Source organism: Aphelocoma coerulescens, chromosome 5 (genome assembly GCF_041296385.1).
Source record: "Aphelocoma coerulescens isolate FSJ_1873_10779 chromosome 5, UR_Acoe_1.0, whole genome shotgun sequence".
NCBI classification, from domain to species: Eukaryota; Metazoa; Chordata; class Aves; order Passeriformes; family Corvidae; genus Aphelocoma; species Aphelocoma coerulescens.
Genome location: NC_091019.1, coordinates 2,242,320 through 2,255,117, shown reverse-complemented (window position 1 = coordinate 2,255,117; position 12,798 = coordinate 2,242,320). Strand labels below are relative to the sequence as shown.

The 12,798-nt window shown below is 65.8% G+C and overlaps 1 protein-coding gene across 1 annotated transcript; it reads right to left on the bottom strand.

The window, feature by feature from the left end:
* Window positions 1-3,891: 3,891 nt before the first annotated feature.
* Window positions 3,892-11,492, bottom strand: SYT7 (synaptotagmin 7). The gene is made up of 8 exons (XM_069018781.1): window positions 10,915-11,492; window positions 9,168-9,293; window positions 6,772-6,907; window positions 6,096-6,366; window positions 5,573-5,742; window positions 5,086-5,200; window positions 4,805-5,004; window positions 3,892-3,996 (listed from the first exon to the last, which is right to left on the bottom strand). The coding sequence occupies exons 1-8, from the start codon at window positions 11,490-11,492 to the stop codon at window positions 3,892-3,894; spliced, it is 1,701 nt and encodes a 566-aa protein (XP_068874882.1).
* Window positions 11,493-12,798: the final 1,306 nt, after the last annotated feature.

Sequence of the window (12,798 nt, the reverse complement as noted above, 5' to 3'; positions counted from 1 at the left end):
CCACCAGGCTCCTCCTGGCCATGAAGTTTGGGAAGGAGCCGCTGGAAAATCCACCTGGGTCTAAGCACTGCCTGTCTCCAAGCTGGAAAAGGTTTTGCCACTGTGGGAAGAGGAGGTTCATCCCTGGCACCGTCTGTCCCAAAGCAGGTACCAGATCCAGGGCTGACCCCTTACCCTCCCTCTTCCTCTCTCCAAGTGCCTCTTGGACCGAGCTCAGGCAATAAAAAGCACAAATCCAAGGAATTTGGTGTGAGAGAAAGGTGACGGGGACCAGCCTCAGGGAAGGGTTCATTTGGGATCCCTAAAACCCAGCAACACATCCTGGTGTGCGACCACCAGCTCCTCTTATTCTGGACATCCAAGGAATCCCGATTCCCTCTGCCTGTCCCCAAGCCGAGCCGGTGTGGTGGGAAGCTCGGGGATCCGAGGTCTGGAGCTCGCTGGAGGTTTCAAACCACGCATCCGCTTTTAACGGCCCTGGATTTGGGTTTGGGGCTGGGAGGCAGCCAGAGCTGCTGCCACATCCGCTCCGGCACTGGCAGGGCGGATGCTGCCGGCTTTTCCCTCCGCTTCCTATTCCACAGCGGGAACCACGGCTATTTTGGACACGTGGAGCTTCCTCATCTGCGGGATGGGCAGGAGCTGTTGGTGCCAGCTCCTCCGGGGTAATTTCAGGGATTTGGGGCTTAGCAGGAGCTTGGAATCGGGTCTTCTCAGCAGGTCCAGACTGTCAATCCCTTTTCCCACCCAGGTACCCTTCACTGTGGGGCAGAGCATCCCAGGATCCCACGACATCCCAGGAACACACCCCTGGAATTCTGGGTGTCTCCCAGCCCTTTGTGCCATCGATCCAGGGGGCTGCTGCTTTATCTGGGAAGACACTGCTGCTAATTAGAAAGGAGGGTGCTGACCCTGGCAGGGACCCTCAGCATTCCAAGCCCAGGCTGCAGGCAAGATCCAATGCCACCAGCTCCATGCAGATCCCTGCCAGCCCATCCATTCGGCAGGAACTGGGATGCAGGTGGCTCTGGATGCCACCAGCCTGTCCCCATGGCTGGGATCAGATCCAAGAGCTCTGACACCTGGGATAGGGGGGTCCTCCCTCCCTGCTTTTCCCAAGGAGCTGGGTCGGGATCCAGGCACTGGTGACGATCGCGGTGACACCAGGAGCAGGAGCTGCTGCAGTCAGTGGGAATCTGACAGATTCCGGCTCCGCTCGAGTATTTTGGGGCCGCTGGCACCGGCGAGTCCCCACTCCCGGACGTGCATCATCCATACGTCTGTCCCTATATATATCCCTGCCTCCTCTCCCGGCCCCGTGTGCAACGGTTTGTGGCCCTGCCGCAGCTGGGATCACGCTGCTATTTCCATCTGCTCCCGCTGCCTGCCAGCACAAAGCAACGGGATTGGGAATTGCTGCTGATCCGTGCAACAGGAGCGCCGGGATCGCTGCGCTTTCAAAGATTTGGGAGGATGAAAGAAGCCAGGATCGGTGGCACCGATGCCATCGGCAGCTTGGGAATGCCAGAGTTCCCAGGTTTGGCTCAGTTGGAGCCGGAGTGGGTGCGGGTGTCCCCTGCTGCCTTGTCCCCTGCTGCCACCTCCAACACTGCATCCCAGGGCCTGAAGGGTGAATCCAGAGGGATTTTATCCTGGGCCAGGAGGACATGGATGGCTCTCCTGCCGTCTCTGCGTTTGGAGTTTCATTTATTTATTCAAGACCAGCATTCGGTGAATTATTTAACAGCCACTGGAGCCTTCACAATGGCACCTGGACACAGGATATGGTTCCCTGCCTCCTCCTTCCTTTTGGAGCCAAAATCCAGTCCCTATCCAGCACATCCCACCCCAAGGAACCCGGCCCAGACCTGGATGGGATGGGAGCTCATCTGGCTCCTAGCAGGCTGGGGGGGTCATTGTTGTCCCTGAAGCCGCCACAGGGATCCCAATCCCGGCAGGATCCCAGAGTTTTGGGGGGATACTCAGAGCTGGATGGGATAATAGCGGGTGGATACTCAGGGTTGGGAGGGATAACGCTGGGAGAGATGCTCGGAGCTGGGAGAGGGATGCCCAGTGTCGGGGGGATGCCCACCCAGGTGTGGTGCCCCCATTCCCACCCCAGGATCTGCCCCCCGCCTTCCCCCGATCCCAGAGACGACTCACGCTGGCAGTTACTGACTGTCCTTTATTACTGAGAGCAGGGGCTGCCTCCAGAAAACGAGGGGCCCCGCTCCCCAAAAATAGGATTCTGCAAAGGAGACGCCCCGACCCACGCGCCCCATCCTTAGCATCGCCAGCCGGGCACTCCCCCGCTCCAGCCGCTCCTCAGCCGGGCCGGGCCGGGCCGGGCTCTTTATTGGATTTTTGATCTTTTTCTTTTTCATGGATTTTTTTTGTCTTTTTTTGGTGTTTTTTTTTTTGTTTTTTTTTTGTTTTGTTTTGGTTTTTTTGTTTTTTTTTTTTCCTGTGTTTCTGTATTTTACACACCAGTTGGATGTTACCGTCACATGAAGAAGAGAGAACCTGAACAAGATCACGGCTACGAGCTCTAGAGTTAAAAATGAACACACAAACCCCCGGGGAGCCCGACCGCGGACGAGGAATCCGGCCTGGAAAAGCGGGGTGCCCGAGGGGCTGCGGGGGGCACCCGGCTTGGCACAGCCCTGGCCCTGCCACCCCTTCCCCAGGCATGTAAGTCTCTTCTTTTATGTTAAAAAAAGAGAGAATATGACAAAAATACAAATGTCCCTAAAAGCATTGTTATTACTGTAGTAGCAGTAGTATGACTTTCTCTCCAGATTGTCCAAAATCGTCTAAACTGGGGCTGCGGGAGCTGCTGGGAACCGAGGGTGCCACGGGGGGAGCAGGAAGACTGAGGATGATCCGGCGTCCGCCACGGAGAGCCACCACCGACCCCGTTGTCACCCCCTGTGGGGCTCCCAGGTGGGTTTGTCCCTGGTTTTGGGGGTCCCAGGGAGCGGGAAGGGGTCTGGCATGTGCATCCCGGGGCTCCGTGGGGATGCTGCTGCTGGCACTGATCCTGCCAGGCTGGCTGTCCCAAGGAATGCCACCAGCCCGGGGAATGTCACCTGCCCGCGGTGGGTGCGGACAGCAGCGCTCGCTCCACCCTTTATCCCCAGTGGTGGGCACGGGGCTCCCGGAGCAGCCCGGCTGGAAGGGGGCCCTGTGGGGCTCCGCATCCCCCCCGAGGGGCCCCCACCTGCCCCGGGTGGGAGTGAGAGCAGGACCGGGGGTGCCCGGGGCGGCTTAGGGACCCCCCGCGCCCGCCGAGCCCCAAGACGGAGGTAAAGCATCGAACCCGGCTGAAGGCAGTGCACGAAGGGGCCCGCTTTGGATAAAGAACTGTGTCATGGCTTCCGATCCCAGGGAAAGGGGCTGTCCCCTCCCCTCGGTGTCCCCCGCCCGCCCCGGGACACTCGGGGGGGCGGCGGGGACGGGGCGGGGCAGGGGGGGCTCCGTGGCTCCGCTGGCGGCTCCGAGAGGTTTTATTGAGCTGAAAGGGGAGGGACAGGGGGTCCCTCCGGCACCCGCAGCCTGACCCCCTGAAATGGGGGGCGGGGGGGCGAGGCCGGGGAGGGGCCGAGGGGCTGCGGGAGTGGGGCTGGAAGCACTCGCAGAAGTCCTGCCCGGTGGTGGGAATAGGGATGGAGGGACATCGCTTCTGGCACCTCCTCGGCCGGGGTTGGGGGCGGCTCCGCGTCCCCCCCACCCCAGGGAGAGGCGAGCCCGGGGGGTCGGGGGGCTCCGTTCCCCTCCTCCCGCAGGGTCCCCGCGAGCCAGGCCTCTGTCCCGCCGGTCCCTGGCCGGGAGCGCCGCGGGAAGGGGCTGGGAGCTGGGAAGGGGGACCCCGAGCCCGCGGTCCGGCGGCGCTCAGGCCTTCAGCTGGTGCCACTGTGCCACCGCCTGCCGCGGGCGGGCGATCATGTCCTTCCAGTGCTTCACCTCGCCGGGACCGCTCTTCCAGGACAGGTAAATCTGCGGGAAAGGCACCCCTGGAGCCACCGCGGCCGCTCCATCCCCGTCCCTTCACCCTCAAACTGCTCCAGCCCCCCTTTTCCGGGCTGGGCGCGGAGCCGGGCTATTTTTATCCCTCGATTTTCCATATGGCGCCGCGGAAAAGCGCGTGTGCCGGCACTCGCGGCTGCTGCTGCCACCTCGGGGAGCCGGTGCCACCGCTCCGGCTCCGCGGATCACCGCCGGAGAGCCGGGGTGGAGCAGAGCTCGCCGCTAATTATGCGATCAGAAGTGATTAGCGAGCGAGCCTCGGGCCACGGCGGGGTTTTAGCGGGATATCACGGACACTGCCTGTCCATCCCTGGAATCGGGCTCTTGGCTGTGCCCACACCGCGGACGCTGCCACCTCCGCCCCTGCCCGGCAGCCCGCGGCGCTGATCCTGGGATTTATTAGATGGATTTATCCCAACCGCTGTGTTTTCCCGATCCCAGCGCGGCGTGCGGGGATCAAGGGCGGAGATTACGGCGCGCGTTTGTCATCGCTGCGCTAACGATGAGCTGGGCGATTTCACGGATGATTCCTCCGCTCCTGTCCCCGGGCGTAATCCCAGGGGGTGGGATCCATCCGGGTGTGGCTCCCCATGCCCCATCCCTGCTTTTCTGGGGAAACTCCGGCACGCTGTGGCCGTGCCACCCAGCACGAGGGGTCCCCACCGCGCTCCGCACGGGAGATGGCAGCAGGCGCCGGCAGCCCCGGACCTGGCTGTCCCCGATTCCCACCTGGCTGTCCCCGATTCCCACCTGGCTGTCCCTCGGGCGTGTCACCCACCTTGCCGATGACGTCATTGCGGCTCAGCCTGTCCTTGTCCATGACGGTGATGACGATGGTGGTCTCGCGCAGCCGCTCCGTGGGAATGTCGAAGGCGAAGGACTCGTTGAAGACGGGGTTCAGGCACCGCTTCATCACCACCGTCTTCTTCTTCTCCACCCGCTTGTCCTTGTACATCAGCCACACCTTCACGTAGGGATCTGGCGGGAGAGGAGCCGCTCTTAGCCCCGGATGGATGCCAGGGAATGCTGCCCCGGGACCGGGGGGAGCCGGAGCCGTACCTGAGGTGCCCCCAATGTCCATGGCTTTGAGGTTCCGTGCCTTGATGATGTTCACCACGATGGAATTGGCCGAGGGGTTGTAGCACAGCGACAGCAGCAGCTCCCCACGGCTTCCCTGAGGGACACATGCATTCTCTGAGGACACCCACGCGCCCCAGAGCTCCTCGGTGGGAGAGGGGTGCTGGGATGGGACCCCCACCTGGAGCAGCCCAAGGGTGGGGTTTGGGAAAGCACAGAAAATCAGGGCAGGAGGAAACGGGGCCGCCCCCAGTGGGACATTTTCTGGTCTTGCTGGAGGCAGGAGGAAACATTCATTTTAAGTCTACCTGAAACACTTTGGTTTGACCCAAAATGAGACTTTGGGCTACTTAATATAAAATTTGGGAAGAGAAAAGTCTCCGTCAGACGTTGAAGCAGAAAATGTCCCTGTTGGAACTGGAGGTCACCTCCCCTCCCCAAGGGGGCGGGAAGGGGTCCAGGGCCTTACACTGCCATCACTGCAGGGCTTCAGATCCTTCCAGAAGGTCTGCATCTGGGTCAGGTCCACCTTGTTGAGCGGGATGGACACCTCTCCGATGGGATCATTGCGGCTGAAGCGGTCGTAGTCCAGGACCTGGAGGTACAGCACCCGCTGCACCACCTTCTCGTAGGGGAACCCTGTGCCGGAGATGGAGAAGCCAGAGGAGATGAGGAGCAGTTCAGGACCGCTCCACCTTTCCTGTCCTGGTGTCAAGACCCCGGGAACCAGCAGAGGATGGGGAGCAGCCCACGGCACGAGGAGCTGCTGCCAGGTTAGTTCCCACATCTGCGCCCACCCATGGGGGCATGGAGCCTTCCAAGCCTTCCCCCACATCCCCTTTATGGGATGCACATCCAACCTGGCCTCGGTGGCTCGGCCAACCCATGGCATCACCCACGTCCACCACGTTGGTGGCTTGAGCTGAACCCCAGGAGCGTCCCAGGAGGCTGCGCTCCCACCCTGACCCACTCCAGTCCATCCCAGCCCGTACCTTCGAAGAGGAAGGTCTCATTCCAGTGCGGGTTGAGGTTCTTCCTCTTGACCTTGGTCTCCAGCTTGTGCTTCTTGTCGGGGAGCAGGTAGATCTTGACGAAGGGGTCGCTGGTGCCGCTGAAGTCCTTGGCCGGCAGCTCCTGCGCCTTCATGATCTTCACGGTCAGGGTGGACTCCTGGAAGTTGTAGCCGACGCTGAACTGGATGCGGCCCAGGTTCTCCCGGCTGACGCCTTCGTGGCCCTCGTCATCCTCGGAGCCCGGGGAGAGCTGCAGGAGGGGGGAAGAAGAGGGGGGTGAGCGCAGCGCCGGGGGCCGATGGGGACCCGACCCCAGTCCCTCCGACCCCAGCCCTGCCAGCTGTCAGGGGACATCAGCCTCTCCCCGGCTCCCTGCCGCCCCCACCGCTTCCGACGGCTCCTGGCTCGGCGCCACTCGTCCCGCGGAACGGGAGCTCCAATTAGCCAAATTCCTCCTGACAGCGCGTCCCTCACGTGTCCGGCACCGCTCGCTCCCTCGTGCCAGCCCGGGGGACACGTCCGCGGCGCGTCGGCTCGGCCGACGGGGACTTGGCACAGCGGGCGGGGACGTGCTCGTGGATGGCGCAGGGAAGAGCCGGGAGGGTGGGATGCCGACCATGGAGACCCCCAAACCCGGCGCACCCCACCCACCCACCATGAGCATCTCGCTGGTCAGGGAGTTGACCAGGTCGGAGACGGAGGAGTGCGGCTCCGTCTTGCGGTCGGACTCGTCGTGCGGCGGCTGCCCCGGCGCCGGTGCCGCATTCCCAGCCTTCCCACTGGCCGGCAACCTGCGGGAAGAGAGGCCTTGGAGGAGAAGGGCCGGGAGCCGAGGGCGAGACAGCGAGGGGCGTCCCGGGCGCCCTCTCCCAGCGGATACTGAGCCTGGGCCGTGCCGGCGCCCGAGGGACGCTGCCGGGACAGGCGGTGGCTGCAGCCCGCCAGCATCCCGGCCCTGGTCCCGGAGCCAGCTGGTGGCCTGGCACCCTTAGGGCACGGCAGCAGGTCCCCCTGGCCACGTCCCACGGCGATGGCAGGGACAGCCCGGTCCCCACAGCACGCACGGCTCCGGCTGCTCCTCACACACCACAGCCCCTTATCCCGGTGGGCGCCGGCCACCCACGGGTGCTTCACGTGGGCTCGCTGCCCCGTGTCCCCCTTTCCTGTGGCTGAGACACCCCTGGGATCACTGTCCTGGCTGTCCCCACACACGGTGGCTCCTGGGCACGGTGCCGGGCAGGGTGGGCAGCCGGGAGCGGCGGGAGGCAGACGGACAGAGCAGCGATGGAGACGGGCGGGAACGCGCCGAGGCCACGCTGCCACGAGGCACGGGGACAACGGGACACAGGCACGTGGCGGAGGGGACAGGCAGCCCGGGATGCTCCCACCCCCCCCGCCACGGCTCCTGCCCGAGCTGGGACACGGTGACAAACCACCAGAGGGGCCGAGAGGCGCAGGGACACACGGGAAGCCACAACATGCCACGGACACGCGCCACCACGCCAAGCACACGCAGACACACGGGGAGGGGACATGGGGGGGGCGATGGGGACACCCACACGCACACACGGGATGGCACTCGGGAAGGGCCGGAGAGGCCGAGGCAGCTGGGGAGGCAAAATTAGGTTAAAAACCAGGGAAAATGAAGGCGGAGGAGCCGGCGGCGAGGCCGCTGAGCGAGGAGGCGCCGGTGGAGCCGGGAATGCCGGCGGAAGTCACGGATAGCGGGAGAGAGAGCGGGAGAGAGCAAGAGAAAGGAGGAGCAGCGTCGTCCAGCGCCGGCCTGCCGGGAGGGAATGGGAGAGAGGAGCGGGGCGGATGGACGGACAGACGGAGTCGCCGGGACAGGAGACACGCCGAGGCGCCGGGCTGGAGCCGCCGGGGACAGGCTGGAAGGAAGAAGCTGCGAAACAGGGATGGAGGAGATGCTTTGAGGAAGAAGAGCGGGTGGTCGGCAGCGTCGGTGGGCGGGAGAGAGCCGAGGCTGCCGGAGCGCGTCCCCTCCGCCGGCCGATCCCGCCGCGTCCTGCGGAGCCCAGGGAACGGGGAGCGGGAGGGATGGAGGTGGGGAATGCCATGCGTGTGCTGGGATGGGGCTTCGGAGCAGGGAGCTGCGGCAAGCGGGGAGCGGGGAGCAGGGTCTTGCGGCACAGCCACCCACCCGCCGTGTCCCACGTCCCCGTCCCCTCGGCACGGGGCAGCCGGCGGCCGGCACGGGCTGCCGGTGCTCCCGGCGGGGACCGGCTGCGCAGCGCGACGCCGGGGAGGGAAGTGCTAAAAGATGGAGCGAAACCAAGCGGAGCAGGGTAAAAATAGCCGGCGGGCGAGAACGGTGCCAGTTCGTCCGCACGCCGAGCACACGGGGAGGCAGCGCCCGCCGGCTTCACACCTCCTCCCCGCTCCGGAGGGGATGAACACCCGCTCCCGGCGGCGCACGGACCCTCTGCCCCTGCCAGCCAGCGCCGGTGGCCGCGGCCGGGCGCCGGTGCCGGGGCTGGATGCGCCGCCGAGCCTGCGGCACGGCGGGAATGCGGGGAGCAGCCGGAGGCGAGGGGCTGTGCCGTGCTGGAGGAGAACGGGGGGTACGGCGTCCCCCCCCCGGCCAGTGGCGCCCGCTCTGCCCCCGTGCCACCGCAGCGGTGTCCCCGGATGCCCGGGGGAGCTGCCCATCCCGCCGGAATGGAGGTGGCAGCAGCGTGTCGGGATGGGACGCGGCTCAGCCCATGCGGCGTCACTCGGGGGTACCCCCCGTGTCCCCCTGTCCCTGAGCGCGTCCCCCCGCCCCCTCCCGCATGCAGCCAGGGCCGGGAAGGGGCAGGAGGGGGAGGAAGGAGGGAGGAGGAAGGGATGGGGGTCCTCTCGGTGCCGCTGCTCCGGAGGCAGAACCGCGGGTGCCGGTGCCGGGGAGAGCTCAGACGTCCCGCTGGGCCACCCTGTGCCGCTCCAACCTTCGCGCTCCACGAGGCCAGCCTCCTCCTCCTCCTCCTCCTCCACCCTGGGTGGGGCCCTCGTCTCCTCCTCCTGCGGGACTGGCCTCGTCCTCGCTCATACCTCTTGTCCCCCTGAGCGTTCGCCTGGTTCGGCTGCGTCCCAGCGGGTTGCAGGTCGGGAATATTGGCAAAGTCATCTTGCTCTGAGAGTCCCAAAACCAGGGATAACACCACCATCCGGCCTTCCCTGCCCGGGCGGCCCCGCCGGCAGCGGGAGAGAGAGAGAAAGAGAGAGGAGAACACAGCGTCAGGCAGGGAACCGGCAGGAGCCGGCGGCGTCCCGCGGACCCCCGGCGGCGAGGGGACCCCGGCTCTCCCCGCCGGCTCCTGCGAGGTGGCGATGGCCGGGATGGGCGCGCAGGGCTGTGGGGAGAAAGGCGCCGGCTCCGGGGAGCCCGGCACGCGTGGATACCCCCGCTGTCCCTCTCCTCCAGCGGTCCGGGCAGGGAGGATGCCAAAATCCTGAGGAACGGGGGGAAAAGATGCCTGAAGGGGCTTGGGAATGAGGGAGTGTGACAGGAGGGAGGTGCCAGCATCGTTCCGTGGAGGAAGGGATTGACGGTGCCATGGCCAAGGCTCTTTGCCCTCTCCGGGTCCTCGCCCCGGTCCGTAACCACATTTAGGCCGCGGCGCCGGGGAGGGTGAACAGGGTGAAGAGCGAAAGGAAAATCGATGGATCGGGAAAGAGGCGGTGGGAAATGACAGCGGCTGCTCCGCTGGGAAGCGGCGCTGACTCGGCACGTCTGGGCTCTGCGGCTGCTCCCCCTCCGCCAAGCCAGGCTGGAACCAGCACTGGGCGCTGGGTAAACAGGGAGAACGTGACCCTCGGGGTGGCTGGTGAGCCGCAGCTCCACGTCGGGAAGCCGGGAAATGGAGCTGGGAGGAACCCCTCGGTGGGAGAGGGCAGAGCGGAGAGGGGATCGCGGGCAGCGCGCCCCAGGGTGCCTGGAGGAAGGTCCAACCCTCTCTCCAGAGCGGGAAGGAGCGGGATGGGCACCCAAATTTGTGTCCCTCATCTAATCCTGGTGCAGGAAGTGCTGTGTCAACTCATGGAAGGGCAGGATCAGTCCTGGGTCCCCCTCCAAGCACCACCAGCCTGCGGAAAGCAAAGCTGGGACCTCAGCATCCCTTCTTCCAGGGTGCCGGGGGGCAATAGCGGCCGGGGAGGAGCTGGAGAATCCAAGGGAGGATGGAGCCGGGGGGCCCAGCTCTGCAGAGGAGGGACAATGTCATGTGCCGAGATGCGGCAACAACACGGGACTCGGATTAATCCCCGGGGTTTGATGCTGGAAATCCAGCGCCGATGGAGGAGATGGGGTTAAGGCAGATTAAAGATCCCACAGCTCCTCCGGCTGGGAATTATTATCGGGGCCCAGCTCACGGTCACCCCGGCACGGGGGACTCTGCCACCCCCACCCTGACAACTTGGGACAACGCCACTCCCTGGGAACCTCGCAGGTGGCCGTCCCATGGGCTGGCCCATCCCTGGGGATGGAAGAGGATGGCCAGGGACGTGGCAAAGCACACTGGGGAAGTGCATGAGCCCCTGCCCTGAGCCCCCTGTGAGCCGGAGGGGACATGGATCTTCCTGCAGGCCGTGGGCAGCGTGTCCCCGAGGGGGTGACGGATGAGTGGCCACGCTGGGGCAAGCAAAGGAGCAGAGGAGAGAGGGATGGAGAGAGGGATAGAGAGCAGGATGGAGCAGAGGGATGGAGCAGAGAGAGCGAAGGAGGGGAAGGGATGGAGAGGGGAATAGAGGGGGATGGAGAGGAGGATGCAGAGGGCAGCGATGGCGAACGCACACTTACAGGAAGGACTTCATGTCCAAGCCGCGGTTGCGGATTTGCCCCACCACGTGGTCCCAGCTGCCGGGGTTGGAGCGGCTCCGGCCCCCGGCCATCCGTGTCTTGGAGCCGGCGGCGGTGCCCTGGCGCGCCGGGCCGCCGCGGGAGCCCCGGGAGTTGGCGGCGGCGGCGGAGGAGCCGCTGTGGGCCTGGAGGTGGCCCAGGCTCTGGCTGGTGGTGGGCTGGCTGTGGTTGGCGCGCTGGTGCTGGCTCAGGGGCTGCTGCAGACTTTGCTGGCGCACGAGGGTGCGGGGCCTCTGGAATTTGGGATCGCCTGCTGAGGTGGGGATATACTCAAGGGTAGTGGCTGTGGACAGGGTGGAGTCCTCGAAACTTAGGGAGAGGAAGGGCAGAGGAGAGGAGAGAAAGGAGAAGAAGGTGAAGGGGCAAAATTGGAGGAAGGAAAAGAAGAGAGTTAGAGAGAAGATGCCCCAGCGCAGGGAGCGCTCCGGCGGGAGCCAGCGGGGGCAGCGCCCGGATCCTCCGCCTCTCGCCCGCGGCTCGGCCCTGCCGGCGGCACGGGGGGCTCGGGCCGCCACCATCCTGCCTCCCGGGGGGCTCGCCAGGGCCGGATGCCCACCCGCTCCCGCGGCCGCCGCTCCGCCGGCGCCTTCCCAGCACGCCGGCCGACCTGCTCTGCGGGATAATTAGGCTGCTGCGTGGAGGCAAATCCCGTGGCGCCCGCTCACGTGCTGCCAGCCAGCCCATCGCAGCGTCCCAGTCCCTCCCAGTCCAGCCCAGCACCCAGCAGCGGCGCCGCGGGGGCTCGGCGTCCCGTCCCCTCGGTGCGGGAGGCTGCGGGAGGGGGGGAATCCCGCAGCGCCGCGGCGGGGGCCGAACCCCCGTGGTGGTGACATTCCAGCGAGGCGTCCCCAGGGCCAAGCCAGGCTCCCACCCACCGGGGTGGGAGATCGTGGGATTGGGGGATACGGACGCAGCTCTGGTGGGACACGGAGAGCGGAGCAGCCCGGCCCGGGGCGGACGGGCTTCGTGTGGGCGGCGGAGCGGGGGGGAGCAGGCGGGATGCCCCAAGGAAGCGGCGCTGGCCGGCGCTGGCCATGCAGCACATGCGTGGCACAGCCCATGCAGCCGCGCCGGATTGCCCACGGCAGCCTGGCAAAGCTCGTGGCCGCGAGATCAGGGGAGGAAAGTCCCCCTCGGTCCCGCCCGGCACCGAGGAGCGGCCTTGAGCAGCAGCCACCGACCCTGTCCCGGCCCCGGCGCTGCCGGCTGGGACCGCGGGGCGAAGCTGCGCCATCGTGCAATGCCAGCAGCGGGGACAGAGAGGGAGCGGGGAGGGATAAACAGCTCCAAAACACAAACAGAAAAAAAAGAGGTGAAGAAAGAGCGAAAGGTGGGAGAAAGAGAGAGAGGAGGGAAGGGAGTGGAGAGGAGCGGAGAGCTGGGATGGACGGAGCCCCACGGCCGGGGCCGAAGGCACTGCCCGGACGCTGCCGCCTCCCCCCCGGCGCCGCCGCCGACCTCCTTTCGTTTTCCTATCGAATCCCAAATTAGTTCAATTTACAACCTCTCAGTCACAGGAAACTAAATCTGGCTCCTGTCGGCCCCGCGCCAGCTGGAGGCGCGGGCTCCTCCAGCGCCGTGCCAGGCGGCACCGCGCCCTGCCCGTGCCCGGATGGATCCCCTGGCACCGGCACAGCCAGACCCTCGGCCTGGACCCCCGGCACACCCCCACTCCCGGCGGCGCTGCGCCGGAGGGATGCTGGAAAACAGGATGCTCCGCCACATCCCCTTAACCCTGCCCTCGCCGCCTGCGCCAGCCTGTCCGGATTCCCAGCGGGATTTTTCTCCACCAAGTCTAGGGACGGCTGAAAGCTCCCGCTTTTC